This window comes from Podarcis tiliguerta, assembly GCF_965153285.1.
Source record: "Podarcis tiliguerta genome assembly, chromosome: 13".
NCBI classification, from domain to species: domain Eukaryota; kingdom Metazoa; phylum Chordata; class Lepidosauria; order Squamata; family Lacertidae; genus Podarcis; species Podarcis tiliguerta.
In genome coordinates this window covers 51,243,324-51,256,480 of record NC_139546.1, presented here as the reverse complement: position 1 = coordinate 51,256,480, position 13,157 = coordinate 51,243,324, and the positions used below count along the sequence as shown (strand labels likewise).

Below are 13,157 nucleotides of genomic sequence, written 5' to 3'. Positions count from 1 at the left end.
AAATGCTAAAAAATGCTAAGCGCTTTGAAATAAAATGAAATAAATATGCTTTTTTGGAGACTTTTTTCTCCCAAGGGTGCTGATTCCAAGTCAAGATCGAGTCACTAACCCGCTTCCTGGGTCGTGGTTGTCGTTTTTGGTTCTTACGGCCTTTAACCGGTGTGTGACATCATTTCTCAGGGACGCAGAGGGTCAGTTCGCCTGGCTGCTAACCGGAAGGTTGGCAGTTCGAGTCCCGCCACGGGTGGCTGTGGGCAGGACTCCTGCATTTCAGAGGGTTGGTCTAGATGGCACTTCAGGGTCCCTTTTCCATCTGGACAATTCTATGAGCAAGCAAGCATTCCACAGGTGCGGTCCCCTCCCCAGGCAGAACTGCACCCGTCGGATTCCGGCCTGCGTCCCAAGCATCCTTCCGGAAGACGCGGGAGGAAGGAACCGGGAGGCAAAGAGGACGAGGATGGTGACTAGAGAGGGAAGCGACAGAAAGCAGAGCGAACCGGGAGCTCTTTTTAATTTGGTGTCCTAGAGAAAAGGTTTATCTCTCCGAGGCAAAGCCAAGAGCCCAGCGGGCCACGGGAAGGAGGCGTCGAGACGGGATCTGGCAGGCAGATGGGAGAGGGGGCGTGGGTGGCTGCAGCAAAGCCGCAGGACGTTGGAAGGGACCCGTGGGGTCATCCATCTCAACCCCCTGTGGCTGGAGGAGGAGGTGTCAACGGACGGGCAGACGGCGCCGCCTGAAGAGCGCTGAGCTGGAGGAGGAAGAGGGCAAAGGGGAAGGCCAGGGTTTTCCAGCTCCCGAGCAATGCAAGCAGGCCCCTGCGGATCTTTGGAACTCCCTGCTACAGGAATTCCCGCGAGAGTTTGCCAGGAAGGCGGCAGAGTATCTGAGGAGGGGGACTTGCAACCGAAGGGAAATCCTATGCTGAGAGGGGGAGTTTTGGGGGAAGGAGAGGCGAAAGGCTTGGCACCGTGCCCGGCTCAGCTCCGCCGGCCGAAATCTGGGCCAGCGCGACGGCTGGCATCTCCCTTTCCTCCCTGATGTGATGGGGGAACTGGGCATTTGCAGATTAAGACAGAAGGATTTTTCACGGGCTGGCGACTCGCCCCGGGGCAGCAGCATCCTCTGCTATATAAAGAGAGCAGCGAAAGGGAGGGCAGAGCGGGAGAGCGGAAAACAGGGAGAGGAGGAGGGAGGGAAGGGGCTAACCACAAGTGCCCCTTCACCCTCCTGACCTGCGCTACTCTCTCGGGACAAGCCCGCGGATCCTGCCTCTCTGCCCTGACATCGCCCCTCTCTTCTTCCACCCGCCCACAATTCAAAGTGCGGCTTTCTCTCTTGACTCTCTCGGGAATTCCTGTGGCAGGCAGTTCCGGAGGTTAGCGGCCGTTCGTGCAGAGAACAACAACGGAAAGGGAAAGAGGAGGCTGCTGGGGTTTGGGCCGACCCAAAGGTGGGTGAAGGGGATGCAGGTGGCGCTGTGGGTTAAACCACAGAGCCTAGGACTTGCCGATCGGAAGGTCGGCGGTTCGAATCCCCGCAATGACGGGGTGAGCTCCCGTTGCTCGGTCCCTGCTCCTGCCAACCTAGCAGTTCGAAAGCACCTCAAAGTGCAAGTAGATAAATAGGTACCACTCCGGTGGGAAGGTAAACGGCGTTTCCGTGCGCTGCTCTGGTTTGCCAGAAGCGGCTTAGTCCTGCTGGCTAGGTGACCCGGAAGCTGTACGCCGGCTCCCTCGGCCAATAAAGCGAGATGAGCGCCGCAACCCCAGAGTCAGCCACGACTGGACCTAATGGTCAAGGGTCCCTTTACCTTTACCTAAAGGTAGGTGAACCCAGCCGCCCTGTGCTACTTATCAAAGGACCCGATCTGATGGAATTCAGCTGTGGTTGCGGGGGTTGGACTAGATGACCTCTAGGGTCCCTTCCAGCTTCTCTTATTTTATATGAATGCATGCGGCTTCCCACTGGATCAGACCCAAAGTGGGCTACCTCTGCTACGCTCCCGTTGCTTTTAACTATCCTACTCCCTGGGAGTTATAGTTTGGGGCGAGCCCGGGACATTCTGCAGGGCCTGTAAGACAGAGTTGTTCCACCTGGCCTTTGCCTTGGAGCCAGTTTGATTCCTTCCCCCTCTTTCTTTTTCCTTCTCCTCCTGTGATGAGGCTGCATTTTAATATTTTAATGTTTCAATGTTGTATTTTAACCTTGTTTTTAAGTTGTATTCATTCAATTTGTTTTTATTCTTGCTTGTTAGCCACCCTGAGCCCGGCCTTGGCTGGGGAGGGCAGGGTATAAATAAATTATTATTATTATTATTATTATTATTATTATTATTATTATTATTATTATTATCTTGTCCGCACCGGCTCACATTTCCCAGGGTGCACTGGGACGGACACAGATATTAAATCGCCCTGAGCCTATAGCAGCCTTTGCCAACCTCGTGCCCTCCAGATTTTGGGGGGATTTTATCTGCCATCAAGTCCATCCAACATGGCAGCGGTCAGGGATGATGGGAGTTGTAGTCTGATGCCAAGAGGGAACGAAAGATTGGGGGAGACTGCTGCGGAGGTGTCCCTGAGATTAGATTTTGCCATAAATGTCGGGTGAGATTATTTTCCACTATTGGGGAGGGATGAAATTGACCCTCAAAATTGAATTTAAACATCCATACAGACAATCTTTATCTGCATTCCTTTATTTTTATCTGTAAGCCGCCTTGAGCCCCATCCTGGGGAAAAGGTAGGGTTAATTTAAAAATATATAGTTTAAAGAAAATTTGTCCAGAGGGGTTACTCTGAGGAGGTCCAGGCACATTTCCTACAGCTGCCTGCTTAATAATAATAATAATAATAATAATAATAATAATAATATTTCTACCATGCTCACCTGGCTAGGTTTCCCCAGGCACTCTGGGCAGCTGCCAACCAAATATTAAAAATACAATAAAACAACAGGCATTAAAAACTTCCCTAAATGGGGAGCGGGACTTCCCTATCAAACAGGAATATCAAAAGATCCAGGCTGCAGAATCCGGCCAACGGCCCACTTAGGCTGCATTCATGCCGGATGTTAAAAGCGCTGCGATACCGCTTTAAACAGCCATGGCTTCCCCCAGAGGATTCTGGGAGCTGCAGTTTGCAAAGGGTGCTGAGAGTTGTGATAAGACCCCCCACTATTCCCTTCAGAGAACTGCAATTCCCAGAATTCCCTGGGAAGAGGGATTGGCTGTTAACCCAAACTACATCTCCCAGAATCCCTTGGGAGAAGACATGGCTGTTTGACCTTCAACGCCGCTTCCCAGGGAACTCTGGGAGTTTTTCCTCTGTGCTCTCAGCACCCTCAACCCAACTACAGTTCCCAGGATTCCTTGGGGGAGGAGCCATGACTTTAAAGCGCTCCATGAACAACATGAACATGGCCCTTCTAGGCCAGTGTTTCCCAAACGTGGGTCTCCAGCTGTTTTGGGACTACATCTCCCATCGCCCGCAGCCAATAAGAGCAGCGGTCGGGGATGATGGGAATTGTAGTCTCGGAGACCCATGTTTGGGAAACCGCTCAGTGGGGCAGATTCAGTTATGGGGCTTCCAGTTACTGGCTCCTCTTTAAATGAAGATTATCCCAGATCGGGCCTGGCATTAAATCCGCCTGTAACCTGCTCAGATTGGCCGGGGGGGAAAACCCAAAACCCAAACCAACCGAGCCTCATCCAAAAGTCCCTATTTTCCAGTGTTATCCCCAGCTGTGAAACCTTTGGGACCAAGATGGTTGTGTTTTCTATTCCGGACCCTCCAATTTTCTCTATTTACCAGGATGCCCCGATTTATAGAAGCCGTTCCGGTTTTTCGATTTGATCCCAGAATCTCCCGCTTTTCCTTAGGACGTCCCTATTTCCACTGGAGAAATGTTGGAGGGTGTGGAGTTATCTGACCCCACAGCCGTCCGAAAGCAATCCTGTACAGTGGTACCTCTGGATGCGAACGGGATCCGTTCTGGAGCCCCGTTCGCACCCAGAAGCGAGCGCAACCCGCAATTCGCCGCTCCGGCCCATGCGCGCGACGCCATTTTGACCGCCGGCGCATGCGCGAGCGGCAAAACCCGGAAGTAACGCGCTCCGTTACTTCAACCCGAGGTACGACTGTGCAGTGGTACCTCAGGTTACGTACGCTTCAGGTTACATACGCTTCAGGTTACAGACTCCGCTAACCCAGAAATAGTACCTCGGGTTAAGAACTTTGCTTCAGGATGAGAACAGAAATCGTGCTCCTGCGGCAGCGGGAGACCCCATTAGATAAAGTGGTGCTTCAGGTTAAGAACAGTTTCAGGTTAAGAACGGATCTCCAGAACGAATTAAGTACTTAACCCGAGGTACCACTGTACAGTGGTGCCTCGCAAGGCGAAATTAATTCGTTCTGCGAGTTTTTTCGTCTTGTGAATTTTTCGTCTTGCGAAGCACGGTTTCCCATAGGAATGCACTGACGGTTTTAAGAAAAAGGCGCAAGACGTTTCGTCTTGTGAAGCGAGCCCATAGGGAAATTCGTCTTGCGAAGCAACTCAAAAAACAAAAAACTCTTTCGTCTTGCGAGTTTTTCGTCTTGCGAGGCATTCGTCTTGCGGGTACCACTGTATAGGGAATGGGTGTTTTTTAAAAATGCTTTTATTATGTTTTTATATCTGTTGGAAGCTGACGCACGGGGCATACACAGCGAAATTATCGCGACGGAACGGGACATCCCTATTTCCACCGGGGAACTATTGCATCCCTGCTGCCTCGGCCTCATCCAGGTGAGGACAGGTGAGGGCATCCTTGCGGAGGCTGGACCAGGGAGACGCCAGAGCCTTTGCCGCTCAGGTGAGGGAGATTCGGGGGGGCGAGAAGCAGCAGGCAGGGTGCCCAAATGGGACCTGACATTTCTCTGCGATGCCCCAGGCGGCAGCTGGGGAAAAGCGTGTCGCGCGGAGGGGAGAAAGAGAGGGAGGGGGAGAGAGAAGATGTGGGGCACGGGATGGGGGGGCGAGGGGCAGAATTTGGGGTTGGGGGTGTAGGAACAGCAGCCGCCTCTGCCAGGAGCAGGTGCCCCACACGGGGGGGGGGGTAGACGCTCCGATGCCTTGTGTGTGTTTTTTCCGCCTAGTGCTTTGGGATTTGCTCCCCCCCCCCTTCTTTAAATGCAACCCCCCCCCCTTCCCGGCCGTTGCCAAGGAAACTGGCTTAGCGATGCTGCAAAAAGAGAGAGGGAGGGCTTGGTGGGAGATGGAAGGGGTGGCGTTTTGGGGGTTAGAAGAAGCAGCTGGTTTCTCCTCCTCCTCCTCTTTCTCGCCATCCCCTGCTTTTTGCGGAGTGTTCTCCCTCCCATAATAATAATAATAATAATAATAATAGTAATAAATTTTATTTATATCCCTCCCCAGCCAAAGCCGGGCTCAGGGCGGCTAACAACAATAAAACAAGACAACATTCTCAAATCATTTCATTAAAATTAACTCAAATTGTGGCCAAAAACAAATGTTTAAAAGGCTAATAATAATAATTCCAAAATGCATCCTGTTCTCTCAAAGTGGCAAGATCAGTGCCCCCCATAGGAAGCCCACAAGCAGAATGTAAGAATCCTAGAATGGTAGCGCTGGAAGGGGTCCCGACGGTCATCTAGTCCAACCCCCTGCAAAGCAGGATTTTTTTGCCCAACGCAGGACTCGAACCCACAACCCTGCGATCAAGAGCCTTGTGCTCTACCGACCGAGCTGTGCCAGTAGCCCTAAGGCCGGGCCATTCCTTGCCATTCTCCGCACCGACCGGCAAAGCCCCGCGACCCTGAAGTTAGTGGGGTGGTTGTAGGGCGAGCGTCGCCCGGACAGGACCTGACGGTGGGGAAAAAATGGCCTTGGGGGGTCCCCAAAGGGCCGCAGCAAAGGATTCTGGGAGCCAGAGCACCCTGGGTTTTTGGGGAGAGGAGCCCTTGTTCTTGGAGGGATGAAGCTCATCGCTAGACCCGAGGTCGCAGCTTAGTGGCGGGACACCTGCTTGGCATGTAGAAGGCTCCATCCTGGGGGAGCATCTTCAGGTAGGCCTGGGATCCCCCCCTTCCAGTGCCTGAAAGCAGGGCTGTTGCCGGCCCGTGTAGGCTGCACTGAGCTAAGTAGCTTGCAGAGGTCTGGCTTTAGATAGAAGGCATTTTGCTGTCTTTGTACGTCTCGAGCTGCTCAGGGGGAGACCTGCTTGGAGTGAAGAAGGCTCCAGGTACGATCTCTGGATAGGTAAAGGGCCCTGCCGGGAGCCCTAACAAGCCGCTGCTGCCAGTCCATGCTGGGAACGCTCTGCTAGATCGGCCAGTTTGGTCTGAGACTGGGATAGCTCCGTTGGTAGAATAATAATAATAATAATAATAATAATAATAGTTTTATTATTTGCACCATCTGGCAGGATTCTGCGATGAATCTGAGCGGAGACTAAATGACTCATGGGGTCCCAACGTCCAATGCTATGATCTGGAGAAGAAAAACTCAGTTTTCACAAGCCCCAGTCCGTTTTGGGGAGAGCGAATCCTGCGCTTATTCAACCCCAGCTTGAAAAAACAAAATGAAATCAGGATTTTCATGGCTCCCCAAAGGAGAGCAGCTGCGCGTTCAGATTGAGCCTGAGGTTGAAAGATGCACCGGGCAAAAAAGGCTCTGCTTCTGAATCCTGGAAACCACAGGAGAGGAGGGTTGCTCTCGAACTCGGGACCCGCTTTCGAGTTTCCCGCCAGGCGCGTCTGTTTGGCCACGACGAGAAGACGATGCAGGCCTAGGTGACCCCTTGGCCTGGCCTGAGGGCTACCGGCACAGTTCAGTCAGTAGAGCACGAGGCTCTTGATCGCAAGGTTGTGGGTTCGAGTCCTGCGTTGGGCAAAAAAATCCTGCTTTGCATGGGGTTGGTCTAGATGACCCTCAGGGTGTCTTCCAACGCTATCATTCTAGGATTCTTACATTCTGGGAAGACAAAAGATCTGCCCACCCGGGAAGAATGGCAGATGAAGCTGATGGACTACATGGAAATGGCGGAAATGACTGGCAGAATCCGAGACCAGAGAGAAGAGTTGGTGGAAGAAGATTGGAAAAAAATTAAAGTATATTTACAGAAATACTGCAAAGTTAATGAATTTTATAAGAATGCTGGAGTGAAGTTATATGGTTTTAGCAGAAATGTTATAAAGAATTAAGTAGATACTGATTGTTAATGGGTTAAAGTGGAAAATTTAAAGTTACAGTATGTTAAGATAAATTATAGAAAGAAAAAAAAGATTGAAAAAGATGGAAAGGATTTGCTGAAATAGCTAAATTGAACTAGAATACAAAAAATGGAGGTGTGAGGAGGTCAATGAAACAAGCAAATGAAAGGTAAACATATGGAAATTGGATGTTTTTTAAATGTTTTTAAATGTTTTTGTATTTTTTGTTATTTTGATGTATTGTTTTTTAGTTTTTCTTTTTCTTTTTGATGTACTGTTTGTTAAATTCTTTATTGCTTTTTTTTCTTTTTGTAACTATAAAACTTCTAATAAATATTATTTTTTAAAAAAAAGGATTCTTACATTCTGCTTGTGGGCTTCCTATGGGGGGCATCGACCTGGCCAGTTCGAGAACAGCATGTATTTTGAAATTATTATTATTATTATTACCGTATTTTTCGCCCCATAGGACGCACTTTTTCCCCTCCAAAAATGAAGGGGAAATGTGTGTGCGTCCTATGGGGCGAATGCAGGCTTTCGCTGAAGCCTGGAGAGCGAGAGGGGTCGATGCGCACCGACCCCTCTCACTCTCCAGGCTTCGCGCAGCTCTCTGCAAGGCGCGGGAGCCCGGCACCGGGGTCCCACGGCTTGTGGAGAGTTGCCTGTTCTGGGGGCTGGGGTCGGGGGAAGCTCGTGCCTGGGGGGGAAATAATTTTTTTTCCCTTTAAAGGTAAAGGTAAAGGTACCCCTGCCCGTACGGGCCAGTCATGTCTGACTCTAGGGTTGTGCGCCCATCTCACTCAAGAGGCCGGGGGCCAGCGCTGTCCGAAGACACTTCCGGGTCACGTGGCCAGCGTGACATCACTGCTCTGGCAAGCGGTCCCTATTTATCTACTTGCCCCCGGGGGTGCTTTCGAACTGCTAGGTTGGCAGCCGCGGGGATTCGAACCGCCAACCTTTCGATTGGCAAGCCCTAGGCGCTGAGGCTTTTACCCACAGCGCCACCCTTTATTCCCCCCCAAAAAAAACTAGGTGCGCCTTATGAGACGGTGCGTCCTATAGGGTGAAAAATACGGTATTATTATTATTGGCCTTTTAAACATTTGTTTCTGGACATTGGGCTCCCTGGCATCCTCTTTGAGCTCTGGGAAGGGTCTCCTTGCCAGCCATTTCCCCGCTCTCTCCCGCCACTTCTGGGCTGGAATCGAATCATGTATTTATTTTGCGGCGCCTGGCCTGCGCACACAGATGAGAAGTTGCCCGTAATTGCCACTGTTAACTTTTATAATAATAGCACAGTATACCCTTATCCATTTCCCCCTGCTTTTCGTTTTCCCTTCCACATTGTAATCAGTCAATCAATTCCCACCAGACTCACAGAACCAGAGAGTCAGAAGGGGCCCTAGCGGTCATCTAGTCCAACACGCTGCAATGCAAGGATGTGCCGCCGACCCTGATGGGGGGGAATCGAACGCGCAACCTTGGTGTCACCAGCACTACGCTCTAACCAACCGAGCTCGTTCAACTAAACCAAGCGTAGGCAAACTCGGCCCTCCAGATGTTTTGGGACTACAACTCCCATGATCCCTAGCTATCAGGACCGGTGGTCAGGGATGATGGGAATTGTAGTCCCAAAACATTTGGAGGGCCGAGTTTGCCTATGCCTGAACTAAAAAGGGAAAGGGACCCCTGACAGTTAAGTCTAGTCGAGAACAACTCTGGGGTTGGGGCGCTCATCTCGCTTTATTGGCCGAGGGAGCCGTTTGTCCGCAGTTTTTCTGGGTCATGTGGCCAGCGGGACTAAGCCTCTTCTGGCGAACCAGAGCAGCGCACGGAAACACTGTTTACCTTACTGCCGGAGCGGTACCTCTTTATCTACTTGCACTTTGACATGCTTTCGGACTGCTAGGTGGGCAGGAGCAGGGACCAAGCAACGGGAGCTCACCCCGTCATTGCGGGGATTCGAACCGCCAACCTTCTGATCGGCAAGTCCTAGGCTCTGTGGTTTCACCCACAGCGCCACTTGCATCCCTTTCCTCCAGGTATATTTATCTACTTGCACTTTGACGTGCTTTCAGACTGCTAGGTTGGCAGGAGCAGGGACCGAGCAACGGGAGCTCACCCCGTGGCAGGGATTCGAACCGCCGACCTTCCGATCGGCAAGCCCTAGGCTCGGTGGTTTAGACCATCCTATACGCCTGAACTAAACTGTTCTTTAAAAAATGATAACACTAAAGGATGCTGGTCTCGCTGCTCCGATCCTGCGGAGCTCTTCCGGTCGCAAAAAGCACTCTGCACATGCCCAGAGGCGTTGCTCAAACTGCTTCTGGGAAGCTAGCGATTGGAGGGGTTTCCGGTTAGCAGCGCAGGGGAGGCGGCCGGGGCTAAAGACCAGGATTGGATTCTGCTGGTGATTCTTATTATTTCAAAGAAGGGATTGCGGTGTTAAGCGGGGAGTGAGGTTCCCTGACCTACGGCGCTGGAGAGGGGTGTGGGGAGAGATGCGAGACAGCCAAGGGGAGGGTTTGGGGGGGCTCGCCCGTGTCCGCTCGCCCGCCCCCCTTTTGCACCCTTACCGTCCTCCATGGGGACATAGATGTTGAGATACAGGCAGTCTTCACTCTGGTTCTGCACGTATCCCGCCACAATCTCCAGGTTTTCGGTGAACCACACCGGGAGCATGATGCCCGGGAGCATGCCGTGGATGTTCTGGGGGCAGACGGGAGCGAAGCCGGTGGCGTTCCGCACCTCGGACCAGGACGCGGGCGCCTCGGGGGGCTGGAAGCGTCTCTCGCCCACGGGCGGCGTGGCGTAGGGGATGCCCAGGTACTGTACCACGGGTCCTAGGATTTCGTTGTTGAGGTCCTTCTTGATCCCCCGCAGCTTGCCGTAGTTGGTGGGCACCACCGGGTACTTGTCCTCCGGCTTCTGCCCCGAGAGGGGCAAGGAGCGCAGCGCCAGGCCCAGGAGCCAAAAGAGGACGGCTGAGCCCGTGCGGAGATTCAGCACCCGCAAGACGAGCCTCGAAGGCGGGAGGAACATGGCGGTGGGGTGGCGGGCGACGGATTCCGGGAGGGCGGGCCGGGGGAAGGGAGAGGAAGAAGCGTCCTCGCGCGAGGAGCAGGCGAAGAGGAGGGAAGAGGAAAGAGGCGAGCCGGGCGTCCGCCGGAACAGCAGCAGCAGCGGAAGAGGAGATAACCACCAGGAGAGCGGCCCGAGAGGAGAGGATTAGGAAGCCCGGAGGTCTTAGCGAGAATCGCAGGAGGGTTTTCCGGCAGAGGAAAGGAGTCTGTTGCGTTCCATCGTGGCCCGGGAGAGCGGGAAGCGTCCAGCCAGACTTGAAAAACGCACCTAGAGGTCAAGAGATGGGGGGGGGGAATCGAAGGGAGGGGTGAATAAGAGGCAGAAGGGGAGAAACGGAAAGGAAACAGACAGGGTGGGTGGAGAGAAAGAAAGAAAGGAACGGGTTTTCAGAAAGAAGCCATTCATTCACCCCTCAAATCGTTTTCTTTGCCTAAAATGGACACACCATAGATTTAAAGCATAATTCACCCCTTTTTTTAAAAAAAGGATTCTGGGAACTGTAGTTTTCTTTTTGAGGGTGCTGGGAGTTATAGTTCCGGAAGGGGCGAACTACAGTTCCCAGGATTCTTGGAGGGGGGAAAATGTGCTTTAAATGTACAGCACACACAGCTCTCATCCCCAAAACACCTTTACCTTTCCCCAAAGTACTGCCCACTCACCTCCAAAATCTTTTTTGCTTGGGAAACAATCTGCATATTGACATTATGTAGATTATGCATGATTACGTAACAATGAGTCTTGCGCTTCACACTTCCTGCGAAGAGGGAGTTGAGGACAAAAAGGGGAGATTGGGGATTTGTGGAGTGGGGGGGGGGGGAAGAACAGGTGTACCTTGACTCACCCCAGGCACCTCCGTTCCCTTAAGGGAAAACAAGTCCATTTGGTTTGAAACATCTCCTCTGCCTCCTTGCAAAACTATTCTATTAACCACACTTCCATTTTTCGTCTTCCGTTGGGAGTGATGGACCACCAAACCAAATGCAACATGAGAACGTAAGGATGAGGCTAGCGGCCCATCTAGGCTGGTGTCCTGTTCTCACAGCGGCCAACCAAATGCCCATTCTGGGAAACCCATGAGCAGAATTTGAACACAAGACTCGCTCTCCCACTCCTGAGGTCCCCCACAACTGGGATTCAGAACTATTTACTGCCTCCAACCACAGAGGCAGAACGCAGCAGGCAACACCAGCCCTGTCCTCCACGAACAGGTCCAATCTTCTTTCAAAGCCATCCCAGTGGGCTCCTGTGGCAGGGAGTTCCACCGTCTAACTACGGGCTGAAGGACTTCTTATTATCCATCCCAAATAGCCCGACCCTCAGCTTCTCTGAACGTCCAGCGTTACAAGGGAGGAGGAACCAACAGATTCAAGGGACAGTAAAAGAGAATCTGACCAGGAAGAAGTTTCTGACGGCAGGAGCTGTTCGACAGTGGAACAGACTGCCACAAGAATTGACGGACTCTCCTTCCTTGGAGATGTATAAGGTCAGACGGCCATCTGTCAGGGATGCTGAGATTCCTGCGTAGGGGGAACCTTCTGATTCAAAGAAGCGTAGAATCGTAGGGACCCCACGAGTCATCTAGTCCGGCCCCTTGCAATGAAGGAATCTCAGCTAAAATCTCCAGGACACATAGCCATCCAACCTTTGTTTAAAAACCTTCAAGGAAGGACAGACCACTTTGGCCACAGGTAATCCTCATGGGTGGACGCGGGGGGCGCTGTGAGTTAAACCACAGAGCCTAGGACTTGCCAATCAGAAGGTCGGCGGTTCGAATCCCCATGACGGGGTGAGCTCCCGTTGCTCGGTCCCTGCTCCTGCCAACCTAGCAGTTCGAAAGCACACCAGTGCAAGTAGATAAATAGGTACCACTCTGGCGGGAAGGTAAACGGCGTTTCCGTGCGCTGCTCTGGTTCGCCAGAAGCGGCTTAGTCCTGCTGGCCACATGACCCGGAAGCTGTACGCCGGCTCCCTCGGCCAATAAAGCGAGATGAGCGCCACAACCCCAGAGTTGGCCACGACTGGACCTAGTGGTCAGGGGTCCCTTTACCTTTACCTTTTTAATCCTCATGGACTTTCCTGGACATTCCCTCCTTCAATTCTGATTTCTTCCCAAACCAGGTGTGTTTTTGCGTTACCACGCGCAGGTAAGCAGCCATTCTGGGTCGGGGCCACAAACACGCCACCCCTTGAACCTCCAGATCGAAGCGCGGATCATTTCCCACGCGGAAACCGATCCCCGCGGATCCTGCGCTGCGCTGGGAGAAGCAGCGTCCTCTCCCCCCCGCCTCCCCTTTTTCCAACCGTACCAATTCTCCCCGGTGGATTCTACCAGGTCTTTAATTAAATAAAACTGGAGTTTTTTGTTTATCATTCACAATGTGGCAATTAGAGGCAGGAACGTGTAATTAGTACCAAATTGCGTCTGGGAGAATCCAAAAGGCCCAGAGAGAAAGGGGGGGCGGTGCTGGGAGCGTATGCCAGAACCCGAAGCCATCAGAACAGCCGACGGACAGACGGACGGACGCTTCGACGCAGGGGAAGTCGAGGCAGCTGCTGCGGCGCAGAAGCTTGGCGTCGGCCTTCTCCAGGCTTGGTGCTTTTGCAGGAATTTATGTATAGGTTGGGAGTGTTTGCCCCTCCAGCAGATATCATGCACATGCAGCCCACTACCAAAACCAGCACAATCTCTTTTGTGACTTTTGTGACTTGTCCCCGTAAAACACCCCATCACAGCTTCTTCCTATCTATTCAAAGGGCCTTTGCTGCACGATTCCAAATGTAAGAATTCACTGATAAATGTCTCTATGTACTGGCTCACTGGGAAAACTTCAGAAATTAATCTAGACAGGTGAGCTCAGCTACTC

General features: G+C 52.2%; 1 protein-coding gene and 1 long non-coding RNA gene across 3 annotated transcripts in view; one reads left to right on the top strand and one right to left on the bottom strand.

Annotated features, from left to right (window-relative positions):
• The window catches only part of NLGN2 (neuroligin 2), a 45,201-nt gene extending 34,927 nt beyond the window's left edge, over positions 1-10,274 (bottom strand). For both annotated transcript variants that reach the window (XM_083410216.1, XM_083410217.1), the window contains exon 1: positions 9,786-10,274. In XM_083410216.1, the coding sequence (XP_083266342.1) occupies positions 9,786-10,251 (466 nt within the window). In that variant the 5' untranslated portion in view covers positions 10,252-10,274. The remainder of the gene's footprint in view (positions 1-9,785) is intronic.
• Positions 1-13,157, top strand: part of LOC310663273 — a 297,785-nt gene that overhangs the window by 179,164 nt on the left and 105,464 nt on the right. The gene's annotated exons all lie outside the window — the stretch shown is intronic.